General features: G+C 40.2%; 1 protein-coding gene across 1 annotated transcript in view; it reads left to right on the forward strand.

Annotated features, from left to right (window-relative positions):
- The window catches only part of LOC121388804 (organic cation transporter protein-like), a 26,650-nt gene continuing 1,607 nt past the window's right edge, over window positions 1-25,043 (forward strand). Inside the window, exons 1-8 of the mRNA XM_041520312.1 lie at window positions 1-133; window positions 9,254-9,468; window positions 12,057-12,287; window positions 13,482-13,684; window positions 16,903-17,394; window positions 18,301-18,490; window positions 19,732-19,744; window positions 23,776-23,896. Of these exons, the coding sequence (XP_041376246.1) occupies window positions 1-133; window positions 9,254-9,468; window positions 12,057-12,287; window positions 13,482-13,684; window positions 16,903-17,394; window positions 18,301-18,490; window positions 19,732-19,744; window positions 23,776-23,896 (1,598 nt within the window). The remainder of the gene's footprint in view (window positions 134-9,253; window positions 9,469-12,056; window positions 12,288-13,481; window positions 13,685-16,902; window positions 17,395-18,300; window positions 18,491-19,731; window positions 19,745-23,775; window positions 23,897-25,043) is intronic.

Here is a 25,043-nt window from a genome sequence, read left to right on the forward strand (position 1 = left end):
ATGTCACACCAAGTCTTGGAGGACATCATCGTGAGTTTCGGTCGGAGAGGAAAGTACCAGACGTGTCAGTACACCGTTATCCTGCTCACCATCGTGCCCGCAGTCTGGCAGATATTTGTCTACATATTTATTGGTAAGTACTATGTACAACCAAACCTGAGTTTGCTGCAATCTCTAAGATGTTATCGACTAACTTTTAACGATTGTAATTACATATCAAATACACATTTCGGTATTAAACGAGTTTCTGACCGTTCTAATATTTGTACTAGGTTAAATTTTATTTTGTTTCCTAAAATATTTTAAAATTATTTGAAGACAAAATCCAGTTTGGGCTTCTGACAAACATTAAGACGACCAGAAACACATTAAGTATACAGATACTGATATTCTAAACAAGAAACTATATTTAATATGTAAGTTTAATCGTAGAAATATTTTATTAGTCGGAAACATGTTACAATGCAGCAAACTCAGGAATGAATTAATGAATGAATGAATGTTTAACGACACCCCAGCACGAAATATACATCGGCTATTGGGTGTCAAACTATGGTAATGCAAACAAATAAAGTGATGATCAACATCAATATCAAAATTCAAGATAAAAAACAGTGTAAAGAACTGTGAAAAAATACAAATATCACAGACAAATACTGACTTTTACTCAAAATTTCAATTTGTGCTGTATTGGCCATTCTCAAAGAGAATGTTACACCCCTGCACCACAGTGAGGTTACGGCACGTGCAGGGGCAAACTCAGGAATGTCCCTTTAACAGTAGGGTTATACAGGGCCGTATCTAGCATAAATAAACAGGGGGTGGGACAATAAAACAAATCATCAGCGTATAGTGATATAACGTTTTTGTTTTGGAGGGGTGTGCGGTTGGGTTCTTTTCTGTGTTATTGGGTTTTGCTTTTTTTTTTTTTGGGGGGGGGGGGGCTTTTATTTGTTTATTTGTTCATTTGTTCATTTGTTTTTGTATGTTGTTTTTGTTTTGTTTTTGTTTTGTTGTCTTTTTAAAATCAGGTTTAAACCTTAAAGGTATTGTTTCGTATAATATATGAATCTGGGGCCTATTTCGCAAAACATCGTAAATTTACGTCTGCAACTAGCAATTATACTAGTTGTGACGGAACATGCTCTTATTTCTTTTCGCCTGTGGCGATATTAATTGTTTTAGAGGGCCGTGTGCAGTTCCAATATGCACTTAAGCCCAGGTGGGCACTTTGTTACGTAATACATCTGCGCGACGGTGGTCGTGCTGTTTTCAATACACACCCAGTGCAGATGAGGAGGCCATGTGGCCAGTAGTTACATAATACCTCCGCGAGTGCGGTTTTTACGACCGTGATTTTGGCGACTAGGCGTCAACAAGTCTGGCCATCTAACAAAAATATACTCGCTTGGTCTCTGTGGAAATATCACTTGATAGGGGAAGGACCTCCTTGTACCCCCAGGCGATATTCGGATTTATTATAAATAGCTAGGGTTTTAGAGATATCAGGGAGAAACATATTGGAAGGCTTCCAGGGAACGCGTCCGTTTGGACTTCGTAAATATTATTTCTGCTCTGTTGTATAACCTTGATGTGATTGATGTGACTTTAAATATTTTAATACTGTATTATACCAATATTATTTAGACGGTGCTGCCGGTAATCTGACACAGTAAAGTGTAGGCTCACTGTTCTAATATATATATAAAGCTTAACCAGTCATCCTAGAGGACCTAGGTAAACTGTAGGTTATTGTTTTTATTGTGATAGGTACCAGTATTAATTCTGTATTACAAGGTTACTGAATGAGTAGATAAGGGTTAATTAAAAATTAACCAGTTAGGAATAGAGTTGTAATTCCTTTATTAATTAAGTTCTCCTGGAAGCGTTTCTCAATTATCACCCGTTATTGAACGAGTAGTAAGGGTTAATTAAAAATTAACCAGTCAGGAATAGAGTTGTAATTCCTTTATTAATTAAGTTCCCCTGGAAGCGTTTCTAAATTACCACACGTGTGGGTGTTGTGTCACGGTGAAGTGATTAGAATATTGTGTAAACTAGACACCTAGAGATTAACTAATTAAGTGATCAGTTCTGGGTTGTTACTATTTGTTGTTGTTAATTAACTACTGCGGCAGTACATTTGTCAGCGTAGATTAATACAGATTCCAAAGTGTATTGTGTTTTTGTTGTGTTTTCTAGTGAACTAAACGTGCTATATTATATATACTTTATATAAGATCTTATCTCTGATCATACCTAGAGACGAGCCACGCGGGTATAACTGCCCGTTACAGAGAGATCTAATAGATATACAGTTAGGAGAGATATTTGGATAATCGTGTTTTATTCAGTTACTAGTATTATAGGATCCCCGTGATAGGAGTAAAAATTGGGGCGCTCGTCCCGGATCTGAAACGGGACATGCATATTTAAAAAAGTATTGTTTGTAAATGGGGGCTGTATAAATTATTTTTACAAATTAACCAGAACTGCCAACGTTGTTTACTAGAAAATTAATTAATAATAAGTGCGTCATACCTAAACATGGATAAGAATTTGCTGGATAGGCATACGCTCAGTGTAGTGGAGATTAAGCGAGCACGTAAGGCCGAGTTAGCTGAAATCGCAAGTGAGCGGGAAATTGATTTAACATCAGCTAAAACCTTAGGTGATATAAAGACAATTATTATCCAGGAAGTGTTTGATGATAGTCCTGTTATGGAAGACAGTGAGATTGTTCCAGAGATAGAAATAAATGAGTTAAGTGTGAAACAACAATTAGCTTTTAAAAAACTTGAGTACGAAAGAGAAGAACGTGCATTAGATAGATATAGAGAGATAGAGAAGATAGAGAGAGGGATAGATAGAGAGAGAGAGAGAGAAAGAGAAGAGAGGGATAGAGAAGATAGAGATAGAGATAGGGAAGATAGAGAGAGGGAGAGAGAGAGGGAGAGGGAGAGAGGGAGAGAGAGAGAGAGAGAGAGAGAGAGAGAGAGAGAGAGAGAGAGAGAGAGAGAGAGAGAGAGAGAGAGAGAGAGAGAGAGAGAGAGAAGAGAGAGAGGATAGTGAGAGAGAGAAATTAAAAGTGGAACATGAGTTAAAGTTGAATACTTAAGAAGTTAGACAGGAGTCAGGAAATGGTTTTAACATGTCAGAGGCTTATAGATCAGTGTATTTGAAGATCAGGAGGTAGAAATGTTCTTCCAACTTTTTGAACGGGCCGCTAAGCAGCTAACTTGGCCGCAGTCTAAGTGGACATCGTTAGCCGTGTCTAAGTTGAAGGGGAAGGCTAGTGTAGCTTATAATTCAATGAGTGACGAGCGAGCAAGTCAGTACGACCTAGTTACGGCGGCAGTGTTGAGGGCGTATTAATTACGACCTGAGGATTATCTGTTACGGTATAGCGAGTTGAGAAAAACGCAGGGTCAGTCTTATAGTGAGTTTCTGGCTAAGAAGGCAGGGATGTTTGATAAATGGGTGGTGTCTCATCAGGTAGAGTGATATACCGAGTTACGGGAGTTGTTGATCTTACAGGACATTAAAAATGGATTACCAGTTAGCTTACGTATTCATTTAGAGGATCGTGATGTCAAAAAGATAGAGGAGGCAGGCATAGTGGCAGATGACTACGTGTTAATACACAAAGCTCAGGCAGTACAGGGTAGCTCTTTACAACAGGGTGATAAGAAGAAATTTCAGCCAGGTTTTTCCCGGGAAAGTAACTATTGGGGAGAGTCTTCTAGTTGGTCAGCTAGTCAGACAAGGAATGTACCTGGTGGGCAAAGTAAGGATAAACCTGCATAACCATCTTGTCGGGGACTGTTTTAAAAGGAAAATCGATAATGCGCAAGTGGTCCGTTTAGTGAGGTCAGCTCCGCTAGCGAGAGAGTTAATGGTTAGTCCCATGGCAGAGAAAGTAAACCCGTATGTGTCCACTGGTATGGTTTGTGATGTGAAACAAGAATTGAGTCCTAAGGCAATATTAATCTATCGAGATACCGGGTGTAGTCAGTCACTGATCACTTCGGAGTGTTTAGCTGGTATAGAGAATTCAGATACTGGACGTAGTTTGGCCTTAACCTCGGTTACTGGAGAAAATATGGTTGTCCGGTTACATAACGTTTTCTTGTGTTCGAAGTTTGTGACGGGACCAGTCATTATGGGTGTTGTGAAGGACTTGCCTTTTGAAAACATAGGAGTTTTGTTGGGTAATGATTTGACTAGTCAATGTTGTCAGCCGCAATGTGACCAATTGTTAATTGAAAACAGCCTTTTACCCATAGAAGAGTGTGAGGTTGATGAGACTAGATATCCTGCGTGTGTAATGACTAGGGCTATGGCCAGAAGGATAACACGAGACCCAGAGGATATTTGTGATTTGTTTGATACGTGTGTGAGCCATGAAATTGGAGTGGATGAGGTTATCAGTAAAATGGTAGATAAGTCAACTGAGGAATTAAATGTGGTGGAACCTGTTGATCTCCCGCAGAGGGGAATTGAACCAGTTGTGTTTGATAGAGGGGACTTACCTTGTAATAGACAAGAGTTAATCCTAGAGCAGGGAGCTGATCCAAGTTTGTTGGCAGCTCGCACTACCTTGTTAAATGAGGGTGAGATGGAGGATCAGATGTCACGGTATTATATGGACAAGGGAGTATTAATGCATAAGAGTGTGGAAAAGGTTGTGCCTGATAGTGAGGAATGTGTGACAAGATGTAGAATTGTGGTGCCCTCTAAGTACCGTCCGTCATTGTTATTGTTAGCACATGAGGACGTGTTTGCTGGCCACTTAGGGCGGAATAAAACTCATAGTAAACTTGCCTCAGAGTTTTATTGGAAGGGAATGTTTGCAGATGTCAGTAAGCATTGTATGTCATGTCACGTGTGTCAGGTTGTTGGCAAACCAAATCAGCTAATTCCTCCCTATCCCCTGCAGAAGGTTCCCATAGTTGTGGAAGCCTTTTCAAAAGTGTTGATCGATGTCGTGGGACCATTACCGAAAACGCGTTCAGGCAACCAATTCTTGTTAACAATTATGTGCTTAACTACGCGTTTTCCAGAGGCGATTCCCTTAAGGAAGGTTACTGCGTCTGTTGTAGCTAGTGCGCTGCTTAAGTACTTCACGTATACGGGTTTACCAGGTGAAATTCAAAGCGACCGGGGTACGAACTTTATGAGTAAGTTAATCCAGCAAGTACTGTCTATGTTAGATATACACCAGATTCGTTCTGCTGCATTCCACCCTGAGAGCCAGGGCGCAATAGAACGTTTCCACCAACGCATGAAAAGTATGCTCCGCTGCCATTGTTTCGACAATGGTACTGAATGGGACCAGTCAATTCCTTTCGTGTTGTTCGCAGCACGGGATGCTAAGGAAGAATCCTTAGGATTCACCTCATTTGAGTTGGTCTATGGGCATTCAGAGTCACTCAACTTCCTGTGATGACGTCAAGACTGCAGTTAACCAACAGCCAGATTCTAGCAGACTTGAGTTCTTATCTACAGCACCTTGACAGCACCCAGCGAGCAAAGTTGACTACGTTGATACAAGACAATGTTTCCATTTGTCAGGACTTTCCAACGGTTACCTATACCTTAATACAGGATGTGCGCTTGGAACCCAATGCTACACCGATTCGACAGCATGCCTATCGGATAAATCCTGTAAAACGTGCGGCACTGAAAAAGGAGATGATAGATTACATGTTGGGAACACGACATCCTGGAACCATCAAACAGTCAGTGGGCATCACCTGTTATTCTGATTCAAAAGGGAGATAACAGTTTCCGGGTATGTGCTGACCTACGTAGCGTGAATCAACTCATCAAGGCAGATGCCTACCCTCTACCCCGCCTTGACGATTGCATCGACCGAGTTGGACACGCTCAATACATCACCAAATTGGACCTATTGAAGTTTTTTTTTTATGCCATTCCGTTAACGGAGGAAGCTAAGGACATTATGGCGATCATCACACCTGACGGCCTCTTCCAATTCCGAATGATGCCGTTTGGTTTGAAGACTGCCTCTGCTGCCTTTCAAAGGATGATGAACCAGGTGTTATCAGACTTAGAAAACGTCAGTGTGTATCTGGACGATGTGGTGTTAGCCACCGACACTTGGGATGAACATTTAACCGGGTTACAACAAATATTCAGTTGCCTACAGAAAGCTAACTTGACTGTGAACCTGGGCAAATGTGAATTCGTGAAAGCTTCAGTCACCTACTTAGGTCATACTGTCGGACATGGTTGCGTCGCCCCTCTGCAGACCAAGACACTAAGCATCAGCCAGTATCCTGCACCGACCAACCGTCGTGAAGTTCGCCGGTTCCTTGGTATGGCCGGTTATTATCGTCGTTTCTGTGCTAAATTTGCGACGGTAGCTGCCCCCATCACATCGCTGCTAAAGAAGGAAACGAAGTTCCAGTTGTCAGATGAATGCGAGAAGTCATTCAACCGTTTCAAGCAGATGCTCTCCTCGTCTCCCGTGATGGCTGCACAAGACTACCGAATGCCGTTAAAGCTAGCTGTGGATGCCAGTGACGTGGGAGCTGGAGCTGTGCTGTTCCAGGAATACGAAAATGGACTGGACCATCCTGTAAGTTTCTTCTCCAAAAAGTTTGACAAATACCAGGTGAACTATTCCACTATAGAGAAGGAAGCTTTGGCCATGGTACAAGCTCTGAAGCATTTTCAGATCTACGTGAAATCGACAGTGCATCAAGTGGTGGTCTTTACAGACCATAATCCGCTTACTTTCATTCACAGAATGAAAGCCACCAGTCAGAGAGTTTTGAGATGGAGCCTTCTTCTGCAGGAATTCCCAATTACCATTGAACATATCAAGGGCACATCCAATGTAATCGCTGATGCCCTGTCCCGAAGTTGAACGTTATGATAATCTGTTGACATTCTTGATTTCTGTTTTGTTTTTATATATTTTATTGTATACCAGGGACTCAGAGACTCAGTGTGATTACTGGTAGTCACCTTATTACTATGTGTTATAAATGCCCGGATGCGTCGGTTAACGCACACTTGTTTTATTGTAGTATATTTCCCTATTCCTAGAGTAGAGGAAATATAATTTTTGAGGTGGGTGTGTGTGACGGAACATGCTCTTATTTCTTTTCGCCTGTGGCGATATTAATTGTTTTAGAGGGTCGTGTGCAGTTCCAATATGCACTTAAGCCCAGGTGGGCATTTTGTTACGTAATACCTCTGCGCGACGGTGGTCGTGCTGTTTTCAATACACACCCAGTCCAGTTACGGAGGCCATGTGGCCAGTACTTACGTAATACCTCCGCGAGTGCGGTTTTTACGACAGTGATTTTGGCGACTAGGCGTCACCAAGTCTGGCCATCTAAGAAAAATATGCCGGCTTGGACGCTGTGGAAATATCACTTGATAGGGGGAGGACCGCCTTGTACCCCCAGGGGATATTCGGTTTTTATAATAAATAGCTAGGGTTTTAGAGATATCAATGAGAAACATATTGGAAGGCTTCCAGGGAACGCGTCCGTTTGGACTTGGTAAATATTATTTCTGCTCTGTTGTATAACCTTGATGTGATTGATGTGACTTTAAATATTTTAATACTGTATTATACCAATATTATTTAGACGGTGCTGCCGGTAATCTGACGCAGTAAACTGTAGGCTCACTGTTCTAATGTATATAAAGCTTAACCAGTCATCTTAGAGGACCTAGGTAAACTGTAGGTTATTGTTTTTATTGTGATAGGTACCAGTATTAATTCTGTATTACAAGGTTACTGAATGAGTAGATAAGGGTTAATTAAAAATTAACCAGTTAGGAATAGAGTTGTAATTCCTTTATTAATTAAGTTCCCCTGGAAGCGTTTCTCAATTATCACACGTGTGGGTGTTGTGTCACGGTGAAGTGATTAGAATATTGTGTAAACTAGACACCTAGAGATTAACTAATTAAGTGATCAGTTCTGTGTTGTTACTATTTGTTGTTGTTAATTAACTACTGCGGCAGCACATTTGTCAGCGTAGATTAATACAGATTCCAAAGTGTATTGTGTTTTTGTTGTGTTTTCTAGTGAACTAAACGTGCTATATTATATATACTTTATATAAGATCTTATCTCTGATCATACCTAGAGACGAGCCACGCGGGTATAACTGCCCGTTACAGAGAGATCTAATAGATATACAGTTAGGAGAGATATTTGGATAATCGTGTTTTATTCAGTTACGGGTATTATAGGATCCCCGTGACATGACACTAGTCATACATTTACAAGTGTTTGGCATCTATTTCACGAAGATATTTACATCATTACACAAGATGGAGGAGAAAGGAACATGAAATATGTGTACTTTTAACTATATTTGTTGTACTATAATAGTAATAAAAATTTCGTTCACGTGAAAAACTACGCTTACGATATTTTGTGAAAAAGGGGCCCTGAATCTTTATATAAGTTATTGCTTATCTGCACTGAATAGCATGTGTATTATATTTATATACTCGCGGGCAAAAAAAATACACGCACTTGAAACTAGCTGTATTCTTTGCAAATGGTTGGAATGTGCGACTCATGTGGACGACCCAAACCTGTGCAAATTTACATATTAAATATATTTTCTTGTTTAGAATATCATTGTCTGTATATTCAATGTGTTTCTGGTCGTCTTAATATTTGTAAGCAGCCCAAACTGGAGTTTTGTAGGTACGAAACAAATATATTTTAGGAAATAAAATGAAATTTAACCTAGCACAAATACTAGAACGATCAGGAACACATTTAATATACAGCCACTAATATATTTTGCAGAAATTGTAATTACAATCGTTAAAATGTCTCTGTTAGTCGATAACATCTTAAACATTGCAGCAAACTCAGGAATGTCCCTTTAACGACGTACTCAACACATTGTATTTACGGTTATATGGCGTCAGACATATGGTAAAGGACCACACATATATTGAAAGAGGAAACCTGCTGAGCTACTCTTTTCGATTAGCAGCAAGGGATGTTATATGCACCATCCCACAGACAGGGTAGGACATACCACGGCCTTTGGTGCACTGGCTGGAACGAGAAATAGCCCAATGGCCCACCGACGGAGGTTGATTCCACACCGACCGCGCATCTATCGAACGCTTTACCACTGGGCTACGTCTCGCCCCCCCCCCCCCCCAAAGTTACCCACACCCATGAAAATAAGTATACTCAAAGAAACCCTCAACTTTAATTCCTTTTCTCTATTGACAGCGCGTCAGATGGATCACACTTGTACCCAAGTGTCTGCGCCTTCTCTAGATCAACTGTTTGGAGTTCAGCCGGGAACTCTTGTCCAGAGCGACGTCGTGTATGGATCGTGTTTTGTAGACCTCGTTGGTGACGTCAAAAACCGCGCGACGACGTCAGTAAGATGTCCTGCTGGTTACGATTACAAATTCAGCAGACATGTATCCATTGTTTCTGAGGTGAGTGTATAAAGTGTTCAGCGGATCTTTGGCTTTGTTCCTCCGCCTGCTACCGCGCAAGCGGTCCTTCCTCCTACCTCCCCCACCTTTCCTGTCATGGACAGGGGAGTCGGCTGAGGCCGGCACCCGTGCCTATGATAGGCGTGTGTTACAACAGCTTGCTCTGAATGTACATGTTAAACCATGTCCTGGTCCTGTTCGCTTTGTCAACACATTATTGTCTAATATTCGGATAGGGTAATGGTTAGGTTCAGAGTTATGGAGTCCGACAGTCGATCGGCGAAATATCTTTTGAGGAAAAAGGTCCAGATACAGTATAGCCAGTAATATATTATCAGCGATGTACATACAGATGGGAAGAAACAAGAGGACACATGGTATTTGAGATAAAAATTTAAGTGACTATTTGAGTAATTATGCCTATATATAAAATACAGAGATGTAAAGTGTGATCGAATGTCCGTACTGTGTGGCTGAATGTTTATAAAACAGGTAACTTCCTGATACTGAGAATGAGGGTCCTGGCAGCAGTCAGTATTTGTTGATACTATCGACATGTTCCTTTATTATATATCTTGGAATAATCACACACACGAGACATTTAAAGGGACATTCTTGAGTTTGCTGCATTGTAAGATGTTTCCTACTAATAAAATGCTTCTACGATTAAACTTGCATATTAAATATATTTTCTTCTTTAGAGTATCAGTGTCTTTATAATCAATGTGTTTCTAGTCGTTTTAATATTGGTAAGCAGCCCAAACTGGATTTTGTTTTCAAATAATTTCGTACGTACGTATTTTAGGAAATAAGATGAAATTTAACCTAGTACAAATATTAGAAGGATCAGAAACACGTTTAATATACAGCCACTAATATTTTATGCAGAAAACGATATTTGAAAAGTAATTACAATCGTTAAAAAGTCTTCGTTAGTCGATAAAATCTCAGAAAGTGCAGAAAACTCAGGAATGTCCCTTTAAGTTAATTTTAGAACAACTTTAAATACGTGCAATTTAGTCGTTTGACAACGGTTTCGTCTTTACAGACATCACGATCATGACGACGGCTAAACAGTGGAGTCTACATTGACACATAGCAATTTATTTGTATGATTTAAAGGTTGCGGGATGTAGCTCACTGTTAGGATGCTGTCATGATGTGCATTAGATCACAGGATCAATGACACTGGATCGTCTCGGGCCTACCCTGTCCAAACCAGCGCCCTACGACTGCTATATCAAAGAACGCGGAATATACTTTGTCTGTGGGAAAGAGTATTTACCTTGCAACCACCGTTTCTATTGACATAATATGATGACGGATAAAGCAAAGTCATATGCATATGATTTTTGACGTCACTCATGTATTGTCACACGCATAGCTACATTAAAATCTCACTCATTTGACCTCAATGTCATCGTATAATGTGGCTGAAATAACAAAAATAATAGCGTTTCCCCTTAATTTGTATGACCTGCAGGATAAAGATAATAACTAGTTAATGACTTCGGATATCTGCTTTATTCTGTACAGGCCGAATGAGAAATTCCGCTCGGAAGAGTCTCGCGGAATTTCCCATTCTTACCTTCACAGGATAAAGCTGATATCCGACGTCATTAACTAGTTATTATCTATATACAAAGTCACCTTCCTGGTTTTCTGTAGGGACAGCTTATGTGTCGACAGCGGGTTATCCCTCTGTCTGTTTGTCTCCTGTCTGTTTGTCTTCTGTCTGTCTTCTGTCTGTCTGTCTTCTGTCTGTCTGTCTTCTGTCCCTCTGCCTTCTGTCTGTTTGTCTTCTGTCTGTCTTCTGTCTGTTTGTCTTCTGTCTGTCTTCTGTCTGTCTGTCTGTGTGTCTTCTGTCTGTCTGTCTTCTGTCCCTCTGTCTTCTGTATGTTTGTCTTTTGTCTGTCTTCTGTCTGTCTTCTGTCTGTCTGTTTTCTGTATGTTTGTCTGTCTTCTATTTTTATGTCTTCTGTCTGCCTATCTTCTGTCTGTCTGTCTTCTGTCTGGCTGGCTGTCTTCTGTCTGTATGTCTGTCTTCTGTCTGTCTGTCTGTCTTCTGTCTGTCTTCTAGCTGGCTGGCTGTCTTCTGTCTGTATGTCTGTCTTCTCTCTGTATGTCTATCTGTCTTCTGGCTGTATGTCTGTCTTCTGTCAGTTTGTCTTCTGTCTGTCTTCTGTATGTCTGTCTTCTGTCAGTTTGTCTTCTGTCTGTTTGTCTTCTGTCTGTATTCTGTCTGTCTGTCTTCTGCCTGTCTGTCTTCTGTATGTCTGTCTGTCTGCCTGTTTTTTGTCTGTCTGTCTTCTGTCTGTCTTCAGTCTGTTTGTCTTCTGTCTGTCTGTCTTCTGTCTGTCTTCTGTCTGTTTGCCTTCTGTCTGTCTGTCTGTCTTCTGTGTCTGTCTTCTGTCTGTTTGTCTTCTGTATGTCTGTCTGTCTTCTGTCTGTTTGTCTTCTGTCTGTCTGTCGTCTGTCTGTCTGACTTCTGTCTGTTTGTCTTCTGTCTGTTTGTTTTTTATATGACTGTTTCTATTCCTGTTCAATATTCCTCCCTCTATTTTTTTTTGGCTTGTTTTATTTTTCAGTGGGATCTCGTCTGTGATGACATTTTCATGGGCAGCATGAGTCAGGCGATGTTTATAGCGGCCCAGGGTCTTGGGGCGATCATCTTCACTATTATCTCGGACAGAACTGGCAGAAAACCTGTACTGATTTCAATTCTGGCCATCACTCTCTTCCTGGCTGTCGGTATTGGGTTTTCAGCATCACTTCCAGCTTTTATTGTCCTCAGAAGTGCTATTGGTGCTGTATCAGAGGTAGATATGGGGTTTTCTTTCACCAGATATACACAGCCCAATTCTAGCTATCATTATCTTCAGCAGTGCTTATTGGTGCTGTATCTGAGTTAGGTATTGGTTTTCTTTCACAAAATATACACAGACCAATGCCGAGGAAATGCATCAGTGATGTCTGACATCTTACATTTCTTCTCAACGTCATTTCTCTTCGATTTTTTACTTGTTCTTGCCAAATTTCTTCTATTTTTTTAATTTTCTTTTTATTCTCTTCCATCTTGCGTCCTTCGTTTTCTCTGACTATCTGTCTATTCGTCATCTTTATCGTCATCTTTATCTAGCACCCCATACTCATCTTCCTGCTCCTTTAGCTCCTGCTCATCCCCATTCTACTCCTCCTCCTTCGTCTTTGTTTTCATTTTGTTTGTCCTGAGTCAGATCCCTGGCCATGCCAGAGATCGAGCCCGGGTATAGAGATGCCCGAACCTTTCATGGGATATGGACACTTTATTAGAGTTCTCTCTTTCTCTCTTTTGTTTTCTTTCTTTCGTCTTCTTCCTCTATTTCTCGCCCTCCTTTAACTAGTTTTCTTTCTTCTTATAACTGTTACATTATTACAATATTTAACCTACTTTATCCAAACGTAATTTATATGCCACATTTTCTTATTTGAGTACAGATTGTCTGAGCTACGGACCGTTTTGCTTCTGTTAATGTTGCTGCTGCCATTGTTGTTGTTTTGCTTCTGTTAATGTTACTGCTGCCATTGTTGTTGCTCCTGTTGCTGCTGCTGTTGTTGTTGTGGTTGAATACCGAATATCGGCCTCGGTGGCGCAGTGGTTAAGCCATCGCACTACAGGCTGATAGGTACAGGTTCGCAGCCCGGCACCATCTCCAAACCAGAGCGAGTTCTTAAGGGTTCAATGGGTAGGTGTAAGGCCACTACACCCTCTTCGTTCTCTCAGTAACCACCAACCAACTAACCACTAACCCACTGCCCTGGACAGACAGCCCAGATAGCCGAGGTGTGTGCCCAGGACAGCGTGCTTGAACCTTAATTGGATATAAGCACCCAAATAAGTTGAAATGAATGTGGTTGAATGTTAAATACCAAGCACACTCAAAGAGGGTAAAACTATTTCAGATGTCACCTAATATCTCTGGATTAATAGTGTTTAGTTATGGTGTGTAATAAAACAAATATGTCAATTCCAGGGTGCTTATCTTGTCTCCATAACACTGGTTTTGGAGCTGAGCATACCCGAAAACAGACTGGACATTTTCGTGTTGTACGCCTTTGTGTGGGGCATCTCGGCGTTAACATTAGCACCAGTCGGTTATCTTCTGAGAGACAATTCGTGGCGCATCATTCAGTTCGTGTCCAGTTCAGTCGGAATCATTGTCTTCGTGCAGCTGTGGTAAGTGGAACAATTGACCTCTCCGGTTTAGTGGTTAAGTCACTGGCTGGTAGGTACTGGGTTCGCATCCCGGTACCATTTCTCCGCCAGAGATCAACGGACCAATGAGGATCTATAAGAACGCTACACTGACTTAACAACAAAACATTAACCAAACTCTCGTGGACAGACAGCCCACATACATAGTTGAGGTGTGTGCCCAGAACAGCGTGCAGGAACCTTATCAGTATTTATTACGTCAGTGATCTCTTATAACCGAGGAAATATGGAGGAAACACAAACGTAAAACGATCAAGAACACATTATTTTAAATATCGCAATTCCAACTGAAGTCTAACAGTAAACAAATGAAGCTTCTGAAGTAACTGTCTTTTAATACTTATAATTATATGTTATTGAAAAAGAATTAAAGTTTTCGCAACTAATAAACAGATTTCTCAGAGGCACAGTGATCGTTCTTGGCTTTTTTTTAAACATTGTCCGATAAGGAAATGGTTTATTTAACGACGCACACAACACATTTTATTTACGGTTATATGGCGTCGGACATATTGCTAAGGACCACACAAATATTGAGAGAGGAAACCCACTGTAACCACTTCATGGGCTACTCGTTTCGATTAGCAGCAAGGGATCTTTTATATGCATCATCCCACAGACAGGATAGTACATACCACGGCCTTTGATATACCAGTCGTGGTGCACTGGCTGGAACGAGAAATAGCCCAATGGGCCCACCAACGGGGATCGATCCCAGACCGACCGCACATCTATCGAACGTCTCGCCCCACTATAAATATGATGTTTGTATATATCCACATGGTAAATGTCTGGGGGGTTATTTGTGAAAAATATCAATATTTTGATCAGATTAGGCTATTTAATTAACATTATTCGCTATCCGTATCGTCATCAATGGCATTCACGCTAGCTCCACGAGCTTGCTTGTCATGTGTCTGTCAAAGAAAAGTCTGGCTTCTTTTAACCAGGTGCGGGACGAAGTGGAAAAGCGCTCGCTTGATGCGCGGTCGGTCTAGGAACGCCCCCCCCCCCCCCTTCGGTGCCCCACTGGGATAGTTCTCGTTCTAGCCAGTGCACTGCGACTTTTACATCAAACGCCGTGGTATGTGCTATCCTGTCTGTGGGATGGTGCATATAAAAGATCCCTTGCTACTAATGGAAACATTTAGCGGGTTTCCTCTCTAAGACTATATGTACAATATTACCGAATGTCCTATATTACCAAATGTTCGATATCCAATAGCCGATGACTAATAAATCAAAGAAACATTGCATGTTTGTGTGTGCGTATGCGCGTCCGTGTGAATGTGTGTGTGTTGTTGGGGTTTTTGTCTGTGGCTTCTTCTTTTTTCTTTTTTTTTTCTTTTTTTTTGTCTGGGATTATATTGTTCTTTGTTTTGGATTTTTTGTTGTATTGTTTAGGGGTGTGGGAGTATTTTTTATTTTATATAATTGTATTATAATTGACTGATCTATACATTACAATAGTGAACGATCCTACCTGATGTAAGGGGCCCAGTTGACCTCGCCACACCCTCCCCTCCTCACAAGTCCGAAATATATTCTAAAAGTTTATTTCTAGTTTAATGGCAAAACAGAAGCACTCGTGAGTCAATGGATTGGCATTAAAGAGTATAACCGGGGTAGTGATGTAGGTCCGGAGGAGACACAGGACACTGTGAGAGACTTATTTATTTGGCTCTATTTATACCTCTCACCCACACCCGCTAGTTATTTCAGGTAATAAACGACCCTGCAGTGAAATATTCTATAACAGCCACTCCCCATCCGTCGTGTTGTTTGAGTATTAACCCGTCTGAATGATAGAACTATATATATTTCTGTACGACGTGAGATATGTGTTTGTGCAGATATTGGGCTTCAAGAAATTCGCAGTGGTAGTCGGATTCAGGGAGTGTCACCAAATTGGTCGACAGAGAGGATGGGCAAAGAGATTAGGGACATATTTACGTGAAGATATGTTGGATTCACACGGCACATCATAGGGAATGGAGCCATATATAATTCTAGAGAGTTCACTATTCGTTCGGGGGGGGGGGGGGGGGGGGACGGGGCGGGATTTAGCTCGGTCAGTTGAGTGCTCGCTTGAGGTGCCTGTGTCGCAGGATCGAACCACCTTGGTGGATCCATTCAGCTGATTGGGTTTTTCTCGTTCCAATCAGTGTACCACAACTGGGCAAAGTCCGTGGTATGTGCTTTCCTGTTTGTGGGAAGTGCATGTAAAATATTCCTTGCTGCATTATGGTTTCCTCCGATGACTACGAGTCAGAATTACCAAATGTTTCACATCCAGTAGCCGATGATTAATTAATCCATGTGTTCCAATGGTGTCGTTAAACAAAACAAACTTTTTGTTGTATTTGTTCGGCTAAGCTTATACGCCATTATAATTATTCGCCGTTAAACCTTAAAAAACCCCTTAAGATTATGGTGAATTAGTAGATGTTTCACAACAAAAAGGTCATGCGCAGTTGATTATAAGAAATTAAAGAGTTATGTTTTCGTTCATCACTTTGAAGTAGAACACAAAGGACACTAAAACAATTTAAACAGTATTCAGTTTTTTTGATATAGCAATAATGAATACAGAAATATTTTGAATCAAAATACGAAACTTGCAATTGGAGATTTTCCCTCCATATATGTGGCGGGGGGGGGGGGGGGGGAAAGGCGATAGGGTGGATGAATGTGAGAGTAGAGGGAGAAAGAGGGAGGAGCGATAGGGTGTAAAAATATTTGTGTGTGTGTGTGTGTGTGAGAGAGAGAGAGAGAGAGAGAGAGAGAGAGAGAGAGAGAGAGAGAGAGAGAGAGAGAGAGAGAGAGAGAGAGAGAGATAAGAGATAGAGAGAGAGGGGGGGGTTAAGAGAGAAATCTAGTATTAATTGTTAATCGGAGGGGGAGGGTTTTATATTGGCAATGGTACAGTTTACAAAACATATATTACAAAATACACACAGCACATTATTAATTTAAAATGTACGTACAGCTGATTTTTCAGGAATGTATAATGTTTAGTTTAAACATATGGGTAATTTCACAACAGGTTTCTTATTAACACATTATTTATAGATACATTAAAAACTGGTTGATTAAACCATCCTTAATTAAAAAGAAAACGAGAAGAAGAATATTTATTCACTGTCGTCTAATTGTTAGTGTTTACTTGTTATTTGTAGGACTGTGGACGAGTCTCTCCGATGGCTGATTTCTAACAAAAGATATCAGGAGGCGGTATCTCTCATTCGGAAAGTTGCTCGAATAAACAGAGTTGACTTGTGCGCCCTTGTTGTGAAATTACCACACCAGGACGAAGAAACTCCGGATAGTACAGGTTCCAATATCAATTCCATACCTGCCTCAGATGAGGTTGCTAGTAGTACGGATAAAACGGATACAAGAAATGATATTTTTACGCATTTCAACGCAGTATCTGGTGCACCAGGGGACGCAACTCATCCGCACAGAATCGAGGCGGAAACGACGTCAGTTGTCTCCCTTACAGCAGACCAATTGGAGGTGTATTCCACTGGTGGCATTAGTTCATCGTGTTCAGATGACGATATAATCAAAAAACTGAGAACGCGAACGAAAGAGAAAAACTGTTCATGCTGTTCAATGATTGCTTCGAGACTTATTTGTGTGAATATGATAGTGTTGTGGATTCTGTGGTAAGATTTGTTTTTCAAAAACGCAGCCGGGAAGGGTGGAGAGCGATGGGCCATGCCCTCCATTCATACGTCTTTTTTTCCCCTTATCGCCTTATATATTTTCCAGTCGCCCAGTAACACGTCTCATAGACACTGTGATTGTCCCCCTCCCACCCGCCAAAAAAAAAAAAAAAAAACCATTAAAAAAAATAATAATAAAAAATAAAATAAAAATAATAATAATAATAATAAAAATAATAGTAATAATAAAATAATAATAATAAATAAATAAATAAATACATAAATTTGTAACAATCCACACACACACACACACACACACACACACACACACACACACACACACACACACACACACACATTTTTAAAAATAACACTTTGCGATCTCACAGTTCCATGCGAAACGTTATTCAAGGACGATGCGAATTGCTTAAGCGGTTTACGTGAGCTTTGTGAATCAGGCCTCAAACATTTAAGCCTAGTTTATTAATTCATTAAATTTTATTTTACCAAAGCAAGTTGCTTACAGGCATGTACATTCGATTTGCCATAGAATGGCGACGTGCAATTCAATATACAATATGTTAATAATGAAGGTATAACAGTAGATGTTCATCTTAGAAAAACATACACAATTGTTTATAAGAAATTAAGGATAGCGACAAATTGTTTTTGTTATCACGTTAATAATGTTAAGGGAGGAGATAGATTATAAACTAGCCAGTTCTCTACGATCAGTAGCTTCAACAAGAAATCTTCATGGATTACGAAGCGGTTTAACATTTTGAATACTAAGTAACTGAATTAATTTGAATGTAGATGTTTTTTTCCAATAATACGTTTTGATATATTTAACCCGCAAATCAGTGTAGGATGGATAATACAAAATAAAAATAAATTCATCTTCAGTCAGGTTACTGTTACCAAGACTACAGAATCTCCGGTCACGTTGTATTTGTTTGTGAAACTCATCTTCAGTCAGGTTACCGTTACCAAGACTACAGATTCTCTGGTCACGTTGTATTTGTTTGTGAAATTCATCTTCAGTCAAGTTACCGTTACCAAGACTACATATTCTCTGGTCGTGTTGTATTTGTTGGTAACGACCAGTTTCTATAAAGAGTAAATTTAATATAGTTACCCGCAAGTAAGCCAAAAGAGACATTGTCACGTCAACCCCAAATGATGAGCACCTATAAAAGATTTACGAAGATTTTGTCTTCAATTTGTTTTAGCTAAAGTTGTCAAATGAAATTCTAACGTTTTACCATTTATATTATGGGTTTCTTTAGAGAAAGAAAAAAAACCGAAATGTGTTTCAACATATCTTCATCACACCCATACCCACATCCTCAGCAAAATACGCACACTTCCATTTTACATAAGCATACTGTAAAAACTAAATCTAATTAAGAAACAAATTACGGTAGTCATCTTGAGTGGATATAGGAGTTACAGTTAATGTATAAAGGAAATGATTTATTTATCGACGCACTCAACACATTTAATTACGGTTATATGGCGTCGGACATATGGTTAAGGACCACACATATATTGAGAGAGGAAACCCGCTGTCGCCACTTCATGGGCTACTCTTTCAGATTAGCAGCAAGGGATATTTTATATGCACCATCCCACAGACAGGATAGCACATACCATGGCCTTTGATATAGCAGTCGTGGTGCACTGGCTAGAACGAGGAGTTAATGTATGAGTGTTAAGGTAGTGGAACGCAATGACAAATGTGCAAATTAATATGAATACTTTGCTATATTTACCAGAACTGATAAATGATTAACTTTTCCACATCAAATGATGACCAAACATTTCATTCAACTAACATTATCCCAATATCTTTAATTTGATGTAGTTGTCGCCGTTTAAGGCCTAAAAGCTGTGTTTCTGGGAACCCGACCCTAGCTAAAAATGTCCGATCCTATTTTTTATGTTTGTGTTTTTGTTTCAATTTGTTTTTATTTTATTAATTTGAAGGTGAAAAAGTACCTACACAACATTGTATTCGAATCTGTAGGGGTGAAAGTATTAAACAACATTTCGTTTTAAAAAAATCAGACCTACCTTTCTTAATTTGGTTTCCGCACATTCCCTGAACAATACTCTTTTTTAGGCCTAAGCAGTTCCACGGAACTATAGTTGAGGAAATAAGTAAAGGGGAAGAGGTAGGGTAACAAAATGGGCAGAAAACTATGAGTTTGTCCTCGACTTGTAAAAGGCCATCACAAGCATTCGTAACCCGGGTACCAACGACACCAATTGTAGAAGGTTGTGTATTTCTTAATATTAATATTTAAAAAACATTTTTTTTTTTTTTTTTGACAGGTTATTCAGCAGTGTGAGTTATTACCTGATATTCTACACAAACAAGTCATTGACGTCAAACCTCTATTTGACATACCTACTGGCTGCTCTCGCAGAGTTTCCGGCGATCCTCTTCATTTGGTTACTTCTCGACAGGTGTGTCCTTACCTGGTATTAGTGAATAACATCATACCTTATAAGGCTTGTTGTTGAAGAATCACAAGTAACATGTTTATAAAAACGTGAGTTGTCAAACAAAAATATTATCAAAACAGAATAATTTAGCCTTACTCATTTATATGTTTGAAAATGCGTTATTAAAACAATGATTAAAAATAGTGATCGTATTTAGATTCTTTCAGTTGCCTGCTTTCATCATCGCTATCATCATCATTGTTATCATCGTCATCACTATCACCACCACCATCATCGTCATCATCATCATGGTCATTATCATCATAACCATACTGGCAAAAATCATCATCGTCATCGTGATCATTATAATCATCATCATTATCATCATTAACATCATCATAACATCATCATCTCCATCTCCACCACTACTACCACCGCCGCATCATCAGCATTATGAACCACCAACAGCGATGTTATCATTTTACTGACTTCGTTAGTGTCAGGTCGGGACGTAGCCCAGGGGTATGGCGCTCGCTCGATGCGCGGTCGGTGTGGGATCGATCTCCGTCGGTGGGCCCATTTGGTTATTTCTCGTTCCAGCCAGTGCACCACGACTGGTATATCAAATGTCATAGTATGTAATACCCTGTCTGTGGGATGGTGCATATAAAAGATCCCTTGCTGCTAATCGAAAAGAGTAGCCCATGAAGTGGCGACAGCTAGTTTCATCTCTCAATATCTGTATGGTCCTTAACCATATGTCCAACGCCATATATTCGTAAATAAAATGCGTTGAGTGCGTCGTTAAATAAAACATTTCTACATGTCTACATTCCATTAGTGTCATGGCCATTATCTCATTCATCATTTATCGTACATGTGATTTTCGACTTCTGTTTCTTTCAACTCTCTTATTTCTCATTCGTCTACGTGCTTTTTTTTTTTTTTCTCGATATTATCATCGTGATTTATGTATGTATGTTTTATTTGTTTTCAGAATTGGTAGACGCCTGACCCTTATTATATTTTCCTTGATTGGGTCCATTGGGTCCGTTGTTGCCATGCTGCTAAAACATTTCCTTGGTTAGTTTTAAAGATGCACACACGTACACGCACAGAGGCGCGCGCACGAATTTTAGTTAACGACCCCTTGGATATATTATTATTTACGGTTGGAGATGTGGTTAAGCACTACACATATATTTAGAGAGAAAACCAGTCGTCTTCACTTTCTAGGCTTCTCTTTCATGCGCACTATCCCTCACACAAGATCGTTTTTGTTTTTGTTTTGTTTTTGTTTGTTTGTTTGTTTGTTTTTTTGTTTTTTTTTTATCCCATTGCCTCCTTTCCTTTCTCTTCTTTGAATTCCGTCTCATTTCTTTCCGATTTGGCAACTCCTCCTATCTTTCAACTTCTTTCGCTGTCCACCTCCACATCCCAGTCCTTGCCTCTCCAACCTCGATCTGTGCCACACACCTGCCATTCCTCATCAGATTATAGATGTGGGCTTAGTCTGGCCACTTCGGGGAGTGTTCAGTAGTAACTGCTGGCATTGTTAAGGGGCACTTGTAACCACCTACTATACAACCCTACTACCGGCGATGGTTAGCCACAGCCAAGATATTGTAGTACACCTGGAGCACGTGTAGATGCGGTTAACCTATTAACGTGCCTCTATCTTCAAAATGTTCAGACTCCCCCTCCCCACACACACACCTAAGCCCGACCGTTGCTAGTGATTGTGGAGCACTGACTGGCAGCAGAAATGGACCCACCATCCTAGATAGACGGACATCAGGGCCGAGTTCAGCCAGACCGAGCAGAAAAACATCTCCTAGACTGGTTTATGCGCTTCATGTTAAACCAAATGACCACGTCGGGCACCAATCAAACAATTCGCCAACGTTAGCGAAACGTTAACTGGCTGAACTTGGGGCAGTCAAGCGCTTTCCCACTGGGCTATGTCCATATATACTGAACAAAATAAGAAACTTCCACTAACTTTGCTTGAACATATATATGCGTTTTAAGAGTGTTCCATGATGCATTGTTTGGTGCAAAAATTATGGCCATAGGTTAACAGAAACTGGGAGAAATTTTGACCAAGTGTGGTAGGGGTAAAAAACCACACAACCCCACTTAATAACGGGTATGAACACCTCTTGAATTGACCACTGCAGTGCATCGCAGGCGCATAGAATTGACTAAAGTGTTGATTTCTGCCTGTGGAATGTTGTTCCATTCCTGAATGATCGCTTGACGAAGTTCGTTGACGTCAGCGGGTGGATTGGGACGACGCCTCAATCGTCTGTCCAGACTATCCCAGACATGCTCGATGGGGTTGAGATCAGGACTTTTAGCGGGCCAGTCATCAATGAAATCAATGTTATTTGTCCTAAGAAAATTTACAGTGTCTCTAGCTGTATGAGAGGTGGCATTATCATGCTGAAAAATCGAGATGTTGGCGTTGTTATGGAACAGAGGAATGACGTGATGAGCGAGAATGTCATCGCGGTAACGTTGAGCATTTAAATTGCCATCAATAACGACTAGTGGTGAACGATAACCATGGGCAATGGCTGCCAAGACCATGACAGAACCCCCACCCCCGAAACGATCTCGTTCAAGAACACAACAGTCAGCATTGCGTTCATTTCGCCTACGGTAGACGCGCACCCTGCCATCACCACGTTGTAAAGAAAATCCTGAATTCATCCGAAAAAAGAACGGTATTCCAGCGTCGCCGTATCCAACCAGTGTGTACACGTGCCCAATTAAGACGATTTAGACGATGACGTTGCGTTAAAACGCATCCGACGTAAGGACGTCGTGCATGTAAACCGTTCTCCCGCAGACGATTACGAACAGTTTGCTCACTGATTCGGTTATTATGAAGCCCAGGTGTGTTAGCAGCAGTAGCAGTGGCAGTTTGGAATCGATTGCGCAAATGCGTGTTCATGATATAGCGGTCTTGACCACGCGTTGTAACACGCGGACGTCCATGACGTGGCAAGTCGTTGGTGCTTCCTGTCGTTCGAAATCTTACGCGAAGATTTCGTATCGCTCGACTAGAACTCCCAACGTGTATTGCAACGTCTTCTGTCGACATGCCAGCATCAAGCATGCCAATCGCCCGTTCGCGTAAATTATTGGGTATTCTTGGCATACTAAACATGCTACAATGTAAAAAAACGTTAATTGTTTTTACAAATTTTGAAGCGTTTTCGTTCGCTTGACAACAATGTCAGTAAGACAAGTAAAACAAATTGACCGAATACTACACGGGACATGTCGAACCATGCATGCACGTGCAAATTGAAATTTACGTTGTCGACGATTAACAGTGCAAAAATAATCGATACAATTCATGAATCCTGATAATACAGCTCAAGGCTAATACTACCTATATAATTTCATTATACAATGAATTCTTTAACACAACAAATACTATATGTACAAATCGGAAGTTTCTTTTTTTTGTTCCGTATATGTGTGTTCGTACGCATGCCCTCACCTATCTCACCATTCATCCGTCCATGCATCTATTCATATACACGTATACAGTTAACACAAGTGTGACAAACATACATACACTCATACTTTGTCTGTCTTTATTTATTTATTTATTTATTTATTTATTTCTCTACCTCTCTGCCTCCCTCTCTCTGTCTCTCTCTGTCTCTCTCTCTCTCTCTCTCTCTCTCTCTCTCTCTCTCTCTCTCTCTCTCTCTCTCTCTCTCTCTCTCTCTCTCTCTCTCTCTCTCTCTCTCTCTCTCTCTCTCATAATAAAATTAAAAGAACAAAATAGCCACACCACACCTATGACTCCCCCCCGCCCCCAAAAAAAAATAAAAATAAAAAAAATAAAAAATCTAAACATTTTTCTGGACCTTTGACCTGGTGTATGTTCGACCGTTCTGTCTATTTCAGTTGGTAGCGCTGCTATCGAGATATTGGCGATAGTGATTGGCTTCACTGGGAAAGTCGGAATATCAGCAGCTTATTACGTCATCATCTGCTACACTGTCGAGCTATACCCTACTCCTATACGGTACGTGTATCATTAAAGCGACATTCCCGATCTTGCTGCAATTTTAAAGATGTTATCAACTAACAAAGACTTTTTAAAGGGACATTCCCGAGCTTGCTGCAATTGTTAAGATGTTATCAACTAATAGAGACTTTTTAACGACTGTCATTACATATATTTTTCTGTATAAAATATTATTGGCTGTATATTAAACGTGTTTCTGATCGTTCTAATATTTGTACTAGGTTAAATTTAATTTTATTTCCTTTTTTTCGTACGTAGGAAATTATTTGAAGACAACATCCAGTTTGAGCTTTTTACAAATATTAAGACGACCAAAACACATTGAATATACAGACATTGATATTCTAAACAAGAAAATATATCAGGAATGTCCCTTTAACACAACATACGATACTCCACATCGTGCAGAATCGTTTTCTAATCCAGTTTAATATGTAAGTTTAATCGTAGACATATACAACGCAGCAAACTCAGGAATGTCCCTTTAACACAACATACGATACTCCACATCGTGCAGCATCGTTTTCTAATCCAGCTAAAAAGAGAGTTAAACGTTTCTTTTTATTTAAAGGGACATTCCTGAGTTTGTTACATTGTGAGAGTTTTACGACTAATAAAATATTTCTACGATTAAACGATCGATCCCCGTTGGTGGACCCAGTGGGTTATTTCTCGTTCCAGCCAGTGCACTACGACTGGTATACCAAAGGCCGCGGTGTGTGCTATTCTGTCTGTGGAATGGTGCTTATAAAAGATCCCTTACTACTAATGAAACAAATGTAGCGGGTTTCCTCTCTAAGACTATAAGTCAAAAATTACCAAATGTTTGACATCCAATAGCTGATGATTAATAACCAAGGTGCTCTAGTGGTGTCGTTAAACAAAACAAAACAGATGTAATTGTAGTGGTTAAAAAGGCCTTAATCGTCGAAACATCTTACAATGGAAGAAAACTCGGGACAGTCCCTGGTTAAATGGTTAGATAATAACAGCTCAAACAACGTTTCAGTCATCACTAGATTAGTAAGTATGGTGTGCTCTCTCTCTCTCTCTCTCTCTCTCTCTCTCTCTCTCTCTCTCTCTCTCTCTCTCTCTCTCTCTCTCTCTCTCTCTCTCTCTCTCTCTCTCTCTCTCTCTCTCTCTC

The sequence above is a fragment of the Gigantopelta aegis genome, chromosome 2 (assembly GCF_016097555.1).
Source record: "Gigantopelta aegis isolate Gae_Host chromosome 2, Gae_host_genome, whole genome shotgun sequence".
NCBI classification, from domain to species: domain Eukaryota; kingdom Metazoa; phylum Mollusca; class Gastropoda; order Neomphalida; family Peltospiridae; genus Gigantopelta; species Gigantopelta aegis.